This window comes from Petromyzon marinus, unplaced genomic scaffold (assembly GCF_048934315.1).
Source record: "Petromyzon marinus isolate PM22_M1 ecotype Great Lakes invasive population unplaced genomic scaffold, UKy_Petmar_22M1.pri1.0 PM_G_Scaffold_27, whole genome shotgun sequence".
Classification (NCBI taxonomy): Eukaryota; Metazoa; Chordata; class Hyperoartia; order Petromyzontiformes; family Petromyzontidae; genus Petromyzon; species Petromyzon marinus.
This window is the reverse complement of record NW_027422839.1, coordinates 298,964-312,856: the sequence shown is the minus strand read 5'-3', so window position 1 is coordinate 312,856 and position 13,893 is coordinate 298,964. Positions and strand designations below refer to the sequence as shown.

Here is a 13,893-nt window from a genome sequence, read left to right as displayed (position 1 = left end):
CTCTGGGAAGGTCTGGACTGTGTACCCAAAGCGGCCATTGCAGCTGCATGAGCCACAGTCCTAAACCTCGTCCATTTCCCCTCGACATCAGGAGGAGTCAGGGACGATGCCAACCCCAGCCGCAAGCGATGATGAAATTCTCGCTTGCAACTTTCATCAGCTAGCTGAGACCAGGCCACTGTGGGTTTGAATGGGTTCCTGGGTGTACACCCACCGCCGGAGTGGAAGAATGGCAGGTGCATCTTACAGATGACAAGTCGATGGTCAGTGGGCAGATCAGCTCCATGGTAGGTCCTGGTGTCAAGGACATGGGCCCGCATCCGCTGTTCCGTCACTGTAGTCCAGCAGATGTTCTTGCTTAGACCTGGCATGCATCCATGATGTAGTGTGGATGCGCCGATGATGGAAACACATTTGGTAATTACAAGCCCATGGGCTACACAAAAATCTAGCAGCCTCCTGCCGTTGTTATTGAGCTGATCTGGTCCATGCCTTCTAATTACTCCAGACCAGGTGCCCGCATCATGACCAAGATGACTATCCCGAGGGGTCACTTTAGCTAGCGCCTGTGACAGGAGGTCATAGAAGGCAGCTGACTCATCGGCCTTGCCTGCATCCCTCCATGGATGTTCGTTTTCAGTGGGGGCATAAGTAACCACTACCACCATTCTTCGCCTCTGGTTGATGGGAAGGCGAGCCCAGAGTAGCCTGGGGCTTACAGCTTCCCACACCTCACCGCCACGCTCCCACGCCTCATTCATTCTTTTATTCAGAAGAAGAGACACACCCTGTTGTTTGGCAGTCTGCTGCCCCGAGGAGAGGACTGTCCACCTCTCATGGTGGCAGGAGCCAGAGCCGGTCCATCGGACCTCCTGAATACCACAGAGATCCAGGCGCTACCGGTCCAGCTCCCGACAGAGGAGTGGCAGCCTCTCCTCCGCAGTGAGCGTTCGAACATTCCACGTGGCCACACAGTGGTTTTTTGTTGTTTCTTGAGGAGCCCCGAGGGTAAGGATTCAGTCTCCTGGCTCTGCCAAATGGAGTTTTCGCCAGGAGACGTCATAGATGCTTATCCCCCCGAGGCCTCGTGTACAAGCTTATTAATTAGATATTTTAAACGTGGTTTAGTGGTAATTAATTGAAGGTGGAGGGGTTACCAGCCCCTCGCACCCATCCAGAGCCCCCAATTAGCTGCTGTGGTGGTTACATGGGACAAAAAGCCAATCGGAATTCGCCCTCCCCCCACGGCACTGCCCACGACAGCGTTGCCCGTCCGGCACACACGTACACACACACTTACACGCATACACACACACGTACACACAGAGACACACACACACGTACACACACACTTACACACATACACACACACGTACACACACGCGTCACTATCTGGCCAAATTCCGTGTCGTTAAGAATCCCTCCACCAGCCGACAAAAGGAATGAAGTGGCCTCGCTCACGATGACGTTTGGTGTCGTCTTCACCGCACCCCGCACAGGGAGAGCGCGGGGAGAGACGCGTGGAGGTGGTGGAGGTGGTGCAGCTGGAGGAGAGAGACGAGGAGGAGGTGGAGAAGGAGGTGGAGGAGGTGGAGGAGGAGGTTGAGAAGGAGGTGGAGGAGGAGGTAGAGGAGGTGGAGGAGGAGGAGGAGGAGGAGGAGAGAGACGAGGAGGTGGAGAAGGAGGTGGAGGAGGTGGAGGAGGAGAGAGACGAGGAGGAGGTGGAGGAGGAGGTGGAGGAGGAGAGAGACGAGGAGGAGGTGAAGGAGGTGGAGGTGGTGGAGCTGGAGGAGAGAAATGAGGAGGAGGAGGTGGAGAAGGAGGTGGAGAAGGAGGTGGAGGAGGAGGTGGAGGAAGAGAGAGATGAGGAGGAGGTGAAGGAGGTGGAGAAGGAGGTGGAGGTGGTGGAGCTGGAGGAGAGAAATGAGGAGGAGGTGGAGAAGGAGGTGGAGGAAGAGAGAGACGAGGAGGAGGTGAAGGAGGTGGAGAAGGAGGTGGAGGTGGTGGAGGTGGAGAAGGAGGTGGAGGAGGTGGTGGTGAGGTTCCAGCAGCCAGGCCAAGGTGCGAGTCGTCGTCGCTGGAGACGGGCCTGGCTCATCCCCAAGGTGTCCGTGCCCGAGAATGACCGCGGGCCCTTCCCCAAGCTGCTGGTGCAGGTGCGCTGTGTGATGGACGTGGCGCGTTCTCATTCTTATTGTCGTATAACCTCATCCTAGCCCTAACCTACCCCTAACATAACCCTCAACTAGCCCTAACCTAACCATTAACTAACTCTAAACTAGCCCTCAACTAGCCCTAAACTAACCCTAACATGACCCTCAACTAACCCTAACCTAACCATTAACTAACTCTAACCTAACCCTAACTTAACCCTAAACTAACCCTCAACTAACCCTAACCTAACCATGAACTAACTCTTAAACTAACCCTAAACTAACCCTAACCTAACCCTAACCTACCCCTAACATAACCCTCAACTAGCCCTAACCTAACCATTAACTAACTCTAAACTAGCCCTCAACTAACCCTAAACTAACCCTAACCTAACCATGAACTAACTCTATACTAACCCTAACCTAACCCTAAACTAACCCTAAACTAACCATGAACTAACTCTATACTAACCCTAACCTAACCCTTAACTAACCCTAAACTAACCCTAAACTAACCCTAACCTAACCATTAACTAACCTAACCCTAACTTAACCCTAAACTAACCCTCAACTAACCCTAACCTAACCATAAACTAACCCTAAACTAACCCTGAACTAGCCCTTAACTAGCCCTTAACTAGCCCTAAACTAACCCTAGCCTAAGGTTAGGACGCGTGGAGAAGGTGGAGGTGGTGGAGCTGGACCAGAGAGACGAGGAGGAGGAGGTAGAGGAGGAGGAGGGGGAGGAATCCGTAGAGCCGGGAAGCTCTTTTCTGCCACGCTCAGTAGGGGGCACGGTGGGGGGTGACAGAAACGCTTCTGGCGGTGGCGCAGAGTCCAGGGAAAGGTCAACGAATCGACGAGACGCGGACAGCCGAGACATCCGCACGCCGCCGTGGGAGGTCTGTGGGGCATTGTCGAGAGTCGAGGGTGAGGTGAGCGTGAGAGCGCTGGAAGAAGTCCAGCGTAGGAGCAGCCGTCACAGCATCATCGCCGCCCCCACGTTCGTCACGGCACCCCAACAGGTGAAGTCCGACACCGCCGGGGTGGACATCCGCTATGCCTTGCTGGGGGACGGCGCCGACCAGCATCCCGTGGGGTTGTTCGTCATGGACACCGTGACGGGGAGAGTCTCAGTCACCAGGAGCCTGGACCGGGAGGTGATCGCTCAGTATCGGGTACGGACCACTCACGCTACACTACACTATGCACTGCTACACCATATACTATACACTACACTACTACACCATACACTACACTACTACACTATACACTACACTATACACTACACTATACACTACACCATACACTACACTACTACACTATACACTACACTATACACTACACCATACACTACACTATACACTACACTACTATACATTACACTATACACTACACTACTATGCTACACTATACACTACACCATACACTACACTATACACTACACTATACACTACACTATACACTACTACACTATACACTACACTACACTATACACTACACTATACACTACACTATACACTACACTATACACTACTACACTATACACTACACTATACACTACTACACTATACACTACACTACACTATACACTACACTACTACACTATACACTACTACACTACACTATACACTACTACACTATACACTACTACACTATACACTACTAGACTATGCACTACACTATACACTACACTATACACTACACTATACACTACTACACTATACACTACTACACTATACACTACACTATACACTACTACACTATACACTACTACACTATACACTACACTATACACTACTACACTATACACCACTACACTATACACTACTACACTATACACTACTACACTATACACTACTACACTATATACACGACTACACTATACACTACTACACTATACACTACTATACTATACACTACTACACTACACTATACTACACTATACACTACTACACTATACACTACTACACTATACACTACTACACTATACACTACTACACTATACACTACTACACTATACACTACTACACTATACACTACTACACTATACACTACTACACTATACACTACTACACTATACACTACTACACTATACACTTCTACACTATACACTACACTATATACACTACACTATATACACTACACTATACACTACACTACTATACACTACTACACTATACACTACTACACTATACACTACTATACTATACACTACTACACTACACTATACTACACTATACACTACTACACTATACACTACTACACTATACACTACTACACTATACACTACTACACTATACACTACTACACTATACACTACTACACCACAGTGTTGTGACTGCAGCTCAAGTGCTACGCTGTGGACACGAGTGGGCGTCATCTGGAGAAGCCAGTGGACCTCGTCGTTGATGTCATTGACGTCAACGACAACCGTCCCACGTTCGCCAAGGAAGTCTTTCACAGCAGCGTCGTCGAAGGATCCCCGCGAGGTGCGCTGACGATGATGACGATGATGACGATGATGATGATGATGACGATGATGATGATGATGACGATGATGTTGATGATGATGATGACGATGATGACGATGACGACGATCATGACGATGACGATGATGACGATGATGATGATGATGACGATGATGGTGATGACGATGATGACGACGATCATGACGATGACGATGATGACGATGATGACGATGATGATGACGATGATGATGACGATGACGATGATGACGATGACGATGATAACGATGATGATGACGACGATGATGATGACGATGGCGACGATGATGATGATGATGACGATGATGATGACGATGATGACGATGATAACGATGACGACGATGATGATGACGATGATGATGATTATGACGATGGCGACGATGATGATGACGATGATGATGACGACGACGATGGCGAGGATGATGACGATGATGTCGCCATGGCAACCACTCACTCACACACTCACTCATGCACTCACTCACACATACACTCACTAACTCATACACTCACTCATACACTCACTCATACACTCACTAACTCATACACTCACTCACACACTCACTCACTCATACACTCACTCACACACTCACTCACTCATACACTCACTTACTCATACACTCACTCATACACTCACTCATACACTCACTCACTCATACACTCACTCACACACTCACTCACACACTTGCTCATACACTCACTCATACACTCACTCATACACTCACACACTCACTCATACACTCACTCATACACTCACTAACTCATACACTCACTCATACACTCACTCATACACTCACTCATACACTCACACACTCACTCATACACTCACTCACTCACACACTCACTCATGCACTCACTCACTCATATACTCACTCACTCATACACTCAAACACACTCACTCATACACTCATACACTCACTCACACACTCACAGGTACACACACACAGACACACTCACTCACACAACAACCGCCATTCGCCACTAAGTGGCGGTGACGTCACCACGACGCTTGTGCCAGGCTATGTGCACCCTGAGGCCATGTGAAGTGTCGAACGCCCGCTGGCAGGAGGTCACGGGGCAGACCTAGATGTCACAGGTCGACTGACTGAGATGACTGGCTGATGCACCACCTGTGCCCCCTACTGTGCCAACCTGCTGTGCTTTAGCCACCCGGCGCTCTGCTCGTTGTTGTGAGTGTCGCTCCTCCGCCCTCCGTTGTTGTTGGAGGGCAACTACCTCCAACTGCCCAATAGCATCCTTCACGAGCCTCCTCCACAGAGGCCTATCTTGACACCGCTGGTACCAGTCATCGGCAAGTCCACTCAGCTCCACGTCCTCCTGTACCACATCACTCCATCTCTTCTCTAGCCCATGCCGCGTCCGCTTAACCCCCTCAATCCGGCCAAACAAAAGCTGTTTCGGCATGCGGTGGCTGGGCATGCGGGCTAAATGACCCAGCCATCGTGCCCGCCGGAGGAGCTCACCGATGGGACCTTGCCCAGATCTTTCAAGGATTTGTGAGCTCCTCACACAATCCAGCCTGGTTAAACCCAGGATGGATCGTAGACAGGCTATCCTAAATGTTTCTAACCGGCGAAGATGTTTCAATAGGGGGTCCACGTTTCGCAAGCGTAGAGAAGGGAGGGAATGACCGTGGCCGAGAAGACCTGAAGCTTAGTGCGGAGCAACAGACCAGGTAGCTTCCACACAGCGTTACGCAACCGATGAAAAGATATTGCCGCTCGACTGATTGAGTGAGACCTCTGCTGTTAAACTGGAGCCGGTCATAAGCACACTGCCCAGGTATGGGAAACTCTCCACTCGCTCCACAACTGCCCCATCACCGATTGGGAGTTGTGGGGGTGTAGTGTCCGATGGTACAAAATACCCAGGCAGGTGCTTAGTTATGGTGGGGCTGATGGTAAGGCCCCACCTCTTAGTGGCACGCTCCAGTCTCAGCAGCAGCGTCTCCAACTCCTCCTCTGAATGAGCAGCTATTACCAAATCATCAGCATACATAACGTGGTTGAGCAATAGGGAGCCATCCCTTGACCGCACCCGGGCATCGATCAGCCTCCCATTATATCTGTACCATATGGAGATTCCCCCGGTACAGCTATTGAAGGCTTCACGAACTACGTGGTCAAAATAGATGTTAAATAATGTGGGAGCCAGAGGACATCCCTGTCGCACCCCAAGGTGTACAGGGAATGGCTCTGACTCCCGGCCATGTAGTTTTACCCGGGCCCGCTCACCATCATGAAGGTCCTTAATGATTGTGAGCAGAGGGTCAGGTACTCCAAAAGCACGAAGAACAACCGAGAGCCCAGGCCTACTGATGGTATCATAGGCCTTGACCAGGTCAATAAAGCAGAGATGTAGGTCTTTTTGGAATTCCCTACACCTCTGCTGTAGCAGACGGACAGAAAATATGGCATCTGTGCAGGACCGCCCTTTCCTGAAACCGCATTTGGGCTCCGCAAGCCTCTCCTCAGCGTGCCTGGCAAGGCGATGCTGAATAATCCTTGCCAGGACCTTTCCCGGCACACTGAGGAGTGAAATGCCCCTGTAGTTGTTACAGTCTGTGCAGTCCCCCTTCTTAAAAAGGGGGACCACCAGGGCATCCTTCCAATCCTGCGGAACCCGTCCAGTGGTCCAGACTGTTGTTATGATGTCATATAGGGCAGTCTGTGCACAAACGCTCCCCTCCCTCAGCATTTCGCTTGGGAGATCATCTCTGCCCGTTGCCCTTCCTGGTCTCAGACTCCGGATCGCCCTCAGTACTTCCTCAACAGATGGCACCTCAGGCAGCCACTCACAGGGGGTGACTTCTTCCAATATTTGAGGCACCGCAGCCTCAGCAGGGTCATCCTTACTTTGTGCCACGATGTTTTTCTGGCTGAGGGATTTTCCCTCCCCCAGGACCTCACAGAAATGCTCAGCAAATCTGCAAACCTGTTCCTGGGGGTCAGAGATTGGATCACCGTTTTTTCCCCTAATGATGGTAATAGGTGTGGCGCTGCAGCTGCATGAGTCACAGTCCTAAACCTCGCCCATTTACCCTCGACATCAGGAGGAGTCGGGGACGATGCCAATCCCAGCCGCAAGCGATGATGAAATTCTCGCTTGCAACTTTCATCAGATAACTGAGACCAGGCCACTTTAGGTTGGAATGGGGTCCTGGGTGTACACCCACCACCGGAGTGGAAGAATGGCAGGCGCATCTTACAGATGACTAGTCGATGGTCAGAGGGCAGATCAGCTCCACTGTAGGTCCTGGTGTCAAGGACATGGGCTCGCATCCGCTGGTCCGTCACTATGTAGTCCAGCAGATGTTCTTGCTTGGACCCGGCATGCATCCATGATGTTGTGTGGATGCGCCGATGCCAGAACAGCGTGTTGGTAATTACAAGCCCATGGGCTGCACAAAAATCTAGCAGCCTCCTACCGATGTTATTGAGCTGATCTGGCCCATGCCCTCCAATCACTCCAGACCAGGTGCCAGCATCATGACCAACTCGGGCATTGAAGTCACCCAACATGATGACTCTATCCCGAGGGGCCACTTTAGCCAGCACCTGTGACAGGAGGTCATAGAAGGCATCTGACTCATCGGCTTTGCCTGCATCCCTCCACGGATGTTCATCTTCGGTGGGGGCATAAGTAACCAGGACCACCATTCCTCGCCTCCGGTTGATGGGAAGGCGAGCCCAAACTAGCCTGGGGCTTACAGCTTCCCACACCTCACCGCCACGTTCCCACGCCCCCTTCATTCTTTTGTTCAAAAGAATAGCCACACCCTGTTGTTTGGCAGTCTGCTGCCCGGAGTAGAGGACTGTCCAACCCTCATGGTGGCAGAACCGGTCCACCGGACCTCCTGAATGCCACATAGATCCAGGCGGTACCGGCCCAGCTCCCGACAGAGGAGTGGCAGCCTCTCCTCCGCAGTGAGCGTTCGAACATTCCACGTGGTCACTCCTGGCTCCGCCAATTGGGGTTTGGCCAGGAGACGTCATAGACGCCTGGCCCCCCGGGGCCTCCGGCACAAGCTTATTAGTTATATATTTCAGTTGTAGTTTAGTGGTAATTAATTGAAGGTGGAGGGGTTACCAGCCCCTCGCACCCGTCCAGAGCCCCCGTTTAGCCCCTGTGGTGGACACAGACGCCATGAGGGGAGGAGCCAATCGAAATTGGACCTCCCCCCACAGCACTGTCCACGACAGAGTTGCCCGTCCGGCACATACACACATACACACACACACATACACACTCACACATACACACTCACACACTCATTCACACATACACACTCACACACTCACACATACACACTCAAACACTCACACACACATACACACTCACACATACACACATACACACTTACACACTCACACACTCACATACACTCACACATACACACAGATACACAAACTCACACATACACACTCACTCACATACACACACATACTCACACACTCACTCACACACTCACACACATACACACTCACACATACACACTCACACACTCATTCACACATACACACTCACACACTCACACATACACACTCAAACACTCACACACACATACACACTCACACATACACACTTACACACTCACACTCACACACTCACATACACTCACACATACACACAGATACACAAACTCACACATACACACTCACTCACACACACACTCACACACTCACTCACACACTCACACACATACACACTCACACATACACACTCAAACACTCACACACACACATACACACTCAAACACTCACACATGCACACTCACACATACACACTTACACACTCACTCACACTCACTCACACACTCACATACACTCACACATACACACAGATACACACACTCACACTCACACACTCACACACTCACACATACACACTCACACACTCACACACTCACACATACACACTCACACACTCACACTCACACACACACTCACACACTCACACATACACACATACACAGACACACTCACACATACACACTCACTCACATACACACACATACACACTCACACACTCACACACTCACACATACACACATACACACACTCACACATACACACTCACTCACACACTCACTCACTCACACACTCAAACACACACAGACACACACACACACAGACACACACACACATACACACAGATACATTCACACACACTCACTCCTTCCCCTCCCTCTCCCTCCGGCCATGTCAGGCACTTTCGTGATGAGGGTGGTGGCGAGTGACATGGATGACCCCTTGACGCTCAACGGAGCGATTCGCTACCATATAGTGTTGCAGGTTCCCATGGTGACTGCACACCGCGTGTTCACCATCGACAGATTCACAGGCATCATCACCAATACTGTCCGGCTGGACCGAGAGGTGGGTATCACGTCTGTGTGTGTCTGTGTGTGTGTCTGTGTGTATGTCTGTGTGTGTGTCTGTGTGTGTCTGTGTGTGTGTGTCTGTGTGTGTCTGTGTGTGTGTGTGTGTGTTTGTCTCTAGTGTGTGTTTGTCTGTGTGTGTGTGTCTGTGTGTGTGTGTCTGTGTGTGTGTGTGTCTGTGTCTACCGCGTGTTCACCATCGACAGAGTCACAGGCATCATCACCAATACTGTCCGGCTGGACCGAGAGGTGGGTATCACGTCTGTGTGTGTCTGTGTGTGTGTCTGTGTGTGTGTCTGTGTGTGTGTGTGTCTATGTCTATGTGTGTGTCTGTGTGTGTGTGTTTGTCTCTAGTGTGTGTTTGTCTGTGTGTGTCTGTGTGTGTGTGTCTGTGTCTATGTGTGTGTCTGTGTGTTTGTCTCTAGTGTGTGTTTGTCTGTGTGAGGTGTGTGTCTGTGTGTGTCTGTGTGTGTGTGTGTGTCTGTGTGTGTGTCTATGTGTGTGTCTGTGTGTTTGTCTCTACTGTGTGTGTCTGTGTGTCTCTGTGAGGTGTGTGTCTGTGTGAGTCTGTGTCTATGTGTGTGTCTGTGTGTTTGTCTCTACTGTGTGTTTGTCTGTGTGTGTGTCTGTGTGTTTGTCTCTACTGTGTGTGTGTGTCTGTGTGTGTGTCTGTGCGTGTGTGTCTATTTAACTACAAAAAAGTAATCTGCAGCGCCACACCTATTACCATCATTAGGGGAAAAAACGGTGACCCAATCACCAACCCCCAGGAACAGGTTTGCAGATTTGCTGAGCATTTCTGTGATGTCCTGGGGGAGGGAAAATCCCTCAGCCAGGAAAACATCGTGGCACAAAGTGAGGATGACCCTGCTGAGGCTGCGGTGCCTCAAATTTTGGAAGAGGTCACCCCCTGTGAGTGGCTGCCTGAGGTGCCATCTGTTGAGGAAGTACTGAGGGCGATCCGGAGTCTGAGACCAGGAAGGGCAACGGGCAGAGATGATCTCCCAAGCGAAATGCTGAGGGAGGGTGGCGTTTGTGCACAGACTGCCCTATATGACATCATAACAACAGTCTGGACCACTGAACGGGTTCTCACTCTTCAGTGTGCCAGGAAAGGTCCTGGCAAGGATTATTCAACATCGCCTTGCCAGGCACGCTGAGGAGAGGCTTGCAGAGCCCCAATGCGGTTTCAGGAAAGGGCGGTTCTGCACAGATGCCATATTTTCTGTCCGTCTGCTACAGCAGAGGTGTAGGGAATTCCAAAAAGACCTACATCTCTGCTTTATTGACCTGGTCAAGGCCTATGATACCATCAGTAGGCCTGGGCTCTGGGTTGTTCTTCGTGCTTTTGGAGTACCTGACCCTCTGCTCACGATCATTAAGGACCTTCATGATGGTGAGCGGGCCCGGGTAAAACTACGTGGCCGGGAGTCAGAGCCATTCCCTGTTAACCTTGGGGTGCGACAGGGATGTCCTCTGGCTCCCACATTATTTAACATCTATTTTGACCACGTAGTTCGTGAAGCCTTCAATAGCTGTACCGGAGGAATCTCCATATGGTACAGATATAATGGGAGGCTGATCGACGCTCGGGTGCGGTCAAGGGATGGCTCCCGAATGTTCAACCACGTTATGTATGCTGATGATTTGGTAATAGCTGCTCATTCAGAGGAGGAGGTGGAGACGCTGCTGCTGAGACTGGAGCATGCCACTAAGAGGTGGGGCCTACCATCAGCCCCACCAAAACTAAGCACCTGTCTGCATATTTTGTACCATCGGACACTCCACCCCCACAACTCCCAATCGGTGATGGGGCAGTTGTGGAGAGAGTGGAGAGTTTCCCATACCTGGGCAGTGTGCTTATGACTGGCTCCAGTTTAACAGCAGAGGTCTCACTCCGAATCAGTCGAGCGGCAATATCTTTTCATCGGTTGCATAACGTGTGCAAGCTACCTGATCTGTCGCTCCGCACTAAGCTTCAGGTCTTCTCGGCCACGGTCATTCCCTTCCTTCTCTACGCTTGCGAAACGTGGACACCCCTAATGGAACATCTTCGCCGGTTAGAAACATTTAGGCTGGCCTGCCTACGATCCATCCTGGGTTTAACCAGACTGGATTGTGTGAGGAGCTCACAAATCCTTGAGAGATCTGGGCAAGGTCCCATCGGTGAGCTCCTCCGGCGGGGAAGGCTGCGATGGCTGGGTCATGTAGCCCGCATGCCCAGCCACCCCATGCCGAAACAGCTTTTGTTCGGCCGGATCGAGGGGGCTAAGCTAGCGCGGCACGGGCTAGAGAAGAGATGGAGTGATGTGGTACAGGAGGACGTGGAGCTGAGTTGACTTGCCGATGACTGGTACCAGCGGTGTTAAGATCGGCCTCTGTGGAGGAGGCTCGTGAAGGACGCTACTGGGCAGTTGGAGGTAGTCGCCCTCCAAAACAACGGAGGGCGGAGGAGCGACGCTCAGAACAACGAGCGGAGCGCCGGGTGGCTAAAGCACAGCAGGTTGGCACAGTAGGGGGCACAGGTGGTGCATCAGCCAGTCATCTCAGTCAGTCGACCCGTGGCACCTGGGTCTGCCTCGTGACCTCCTGCCAGCGGGCGTTCGACACTTCACGTAGCCTCAGGGTGCACATAGCCTGGCACAAGCCTCGTGGTGACGTCACCGCCACTTAGTGGCGAATGGCGGTTGTTGTTGTTGTGTGTGTGTTTGTCTCTACTGTGTGTGTCTCTGTGAGGTGTGTGTCTGTGTGTGTGTCTATGTGTGTGTCTGTGTGTTTGTCTCTACTGTGTGTGTGTGTCTGTGTGTGTGTCTGTGTGTGTCTGTGTGTGTGTCTGTGTGTTTGTCTCTACTGTGTGTGTGTCTGTGTGTGTGTGTCTGTGTGTGGCTGTGTGTCTGTGTGTTTGTCTCTACTGTGTGTGTGTGTCTGTGTGAGGTGTGTGTCTGTGTGTGTCTGTGTGTGTCTGTGTCTAGAACATCTGACTGTTGTTGTATCTGTAAAGCAAAACAAATACGGTACATTTTGTGCACTGATGCAGTTTTCCGCATCGTTTAATCTGGCTTCTGCCGCACATCACGGACACAACGTTCGTGTGACGATTGTCTGAACTGGTCCCGGGCCCCCCTAGGTCGACTCGGCCTCAAATGAGTACCTGGTGCGGTGTGTAAACATTGCCACTAGGGAGACAAAGGCGGTCGTGCGTGGTGCTGGCCACCCACCCCCTCGTGTACCGTTCCAGCCTTCATAGGTGCTCGCTAACAGCACTTGCCCCTACAGTCTGTTAAGGCTATATGGGGGATCTTTGTCTTTGTCTGTGTCTATGTGTGTGTCTGTGTGTTTGTGTCTATGTGTGTGTCTGTGTGTTTGTCTCTACTGTGTGTGTGTGTCTGTGTGAGGTGTGTGTCTGTGTGTGTCTGTGTGTGTCTGTGTGTGTGTGTCTGTGTGTGTGTCTGTGTGTGTGTCTGTGTGTATGTCTCTACTGTGTGTGTCTGTGTGTGTGTGTCTGTGTGTGTCTGTGTGTGTGTGTGTCTGTGTGTTTGTCTCTACTGTGTGTGTCTCTGTGAGGTGTTTGTCTGTGTGTGTCTGTGTGTGTGTGTGTCTGTGTGAGGTGTGTGTCTGTGTGTGTCTGTGTGTTTGTCTCTACTGTGTGTGTGTCTCTGTGAGGTGTGTGTCTGTGTGTGTCTGTGTGTGTGTGTCTGTGTGTTTGTCTCTACTGTGTGTGTCTGTGTGAGGTGTGTGTCTTTGTGTCTGTGTATGTGTGTGTGTTTGTCTCTACTGTGTGTGTGTCTGTGTGTGTCTCTGTGTGTGTGTGTCTGTGTGTTTGTCTCGTGTGTGT

At 51.0% G+C, this 13,893-nt stretch overlaps 1 protein-coding gene across 1 annotated transcript in view; it reads left to right on the top strand.

Moving 5' to 3' along the window:
* The first annotated feature begins 2,016 nt into the window (after positions 1–2,016).
* The window catches only part of LOC142913989 (cadherin-2-like), a 55,725-nt gene continuing 43,848 nt past the window's right edge, over positions 2,017–13,893 (top strand). Inside the window, exons 1-4 of the mRNA XM_076061115.1 lie at positions 2,017–2,156; positions 3,179–3,331; positions 4,501–4,645; positions 9,887–10,056. Coding sequence (XP_075917230.1) covers positions 3,263–3,331; positions 4,501–4,645; positions 9,887–10,056 — 384 coding nt within the window. The 5' untranslated portion in view covers positions 2,017–2,156; positions 3,179–3,262. The remainder of the gene's footprint in view (positions 2,157–3,178; positions 3,332–4,500; positions 4,646–9,886; positions 10,057–13,893) is intronic.